The sequence below is a fragment of the Sinocyclocheilus anshuiensis genome, unplaced genomic scaffold (assembly GCF_001515605.1).
Source record: "Sinocyclocheilus anshuiensis isolate Anshui unplaced genomic scaffold, SAMN03320099.WGS_v1.1 scaffold834, whole genome shotgun sequence".
In the NCBI taxonomy this organism is placed as follows: Eukaryota; Metazoa; Chordata; class Actinopteri; order Cypriniformes; family Cyprinidae; genus Sinocyclocheilus; species Sinocyclocheilus anshuiensis.
In genome coordinates this window covers 529,099-530,402 of record NW_015540885.1, presented here as the reverse complement: position 1 = coordinate 530,402, position 1,304 = coordinate 529,099, and the positions used below count along the sequence as shown (strand labels likewise).

The 1,304-nt window shown below is 38.3% G+C and overlaps 1 protein-coding gene across 1 annotated transcript in view; it reads right to left on the bottom strand.

Annotated features, from left to right (window-relative positions):
• LOC107688655 (glycerol-3-phosphate transporter-like) overlaps positions 1 to 1,304 on the bottom strand; it is a 41,343-nt gene that overhangs the window by 1,520 nt on the left and 38,519 nt on the right. The window contains exons 29-31 of the mRNA XM_016486372.1: positions 582 to 738; positions 367 to 480; positions 167 to 271 (exon numbers count right to left, since the gene is read on the bottom strand). Of these exons, the coding sequence (XP_016341858.1) occupies positions 167 to 271; positions 367 to 480; positions 582 to 738 (376 nt within the window). The remainder of the gene's footprint in view (positions 1 to 166; positions 272 to 366; positions 481 to 581; positions 739 to 1,304) is intronic.

Genomic DNA, 1,304 nt, shown 5'->3' with positions numbered 1-1,304 from the left:
TCACATTCGGACGGCACCCATTCACTGCAGAGGATCCATTGGTGAGCAGGTGATGCATTGCTACATTTCTCCAAATATGTTCTGATGAAGAAACAAACTCATATACATATTGCATGGCCTGAGAATGAGTACATTTTGAGTATTTTTAGATGAACTATTTTTTTACCTGCATGAAGTACTCCTCCAGCAAACAGTCCACCCACGGCTCAGCGACCTCCATCGGCCGAACCTCATTAGAGATGTCACAGCACTTGATCAACACCATCTTTAGCTGTCACAGATATAAACATACACGTTTAATAAGCTCATCACAGCTCATTTTTGTAGGTGAATACAGATACTGTTAAATGAGTTCAGAAAGCTTACACAAGTAACATGCTCCTCATTAGTGAAGTCAAAGTAATCCACTTTCTGTTTGAAAGAGTCCAGAATCTCTCCATGTCGGGCCATGTCTGTGGCCAGTATCAGGTTGATGGTTCCCTGTCAGAGACAAAATAACAGACCAAATCATTATTCATTGTTCAAAGACAAATGTATTAATTATGTGTTCACAAAGCTCAGTTTAAAGGCCAGAGGCACACCTGACGAATCTGTTTGAAGGCTTCAGGATCAAAGTTGGCAAAGATGTTGCAGTCAGACTGAGAGAATATCTGGAAGGCCACGGCACAGTGATGGTTCTCCAGAGGAGAGATGTCATTGTACCTCACCGCCAGCTCTGTGCGTGCGTTAATCTGATACCTGCAAAAGAGAGGATGGTGCTGTGTACAGGGTCCAAAACACTGGAAAATACAAATTTTACTTGCATCTGTTGTCCATGAGGCAGCACATACAGTATGTAGAATATGTCGAACACAATGACTTGTGTAAGGAAAAATCACACAAAAAAAAACCTCAATGTTCAAAACACAGAGGTAGTGTGATTTAAAAAAAAAAGTTTTTAAAAGAGGTCTCTTTTTCTCACTAAAGCTGCATTTATTTGATTAAAATACAGTAAAAATACAGCAATACTGTGAAATATTACAATTTAAAATAACTGTTTTTAATTTTTAATCTATTTTTAATCTATTTTTTAAAATCTATTTTATATTATTATTATAATTTTTTTCATTTGAAATAATTCCAGTGCTAACAAAGTAGTTTCGCTTTCACAACGAATCACACAGCGTCTTCACAACATTGCGGCGGCAACAATACTACAGCGAAAATAAAAGTCACGCCTTCTTTCTTTGCGTAAACATTTGGGCGGCGTTATGCAAATCTTCCCACACAGTGACGTAGACATGTGGGGGCGTGTTAGAACGAGC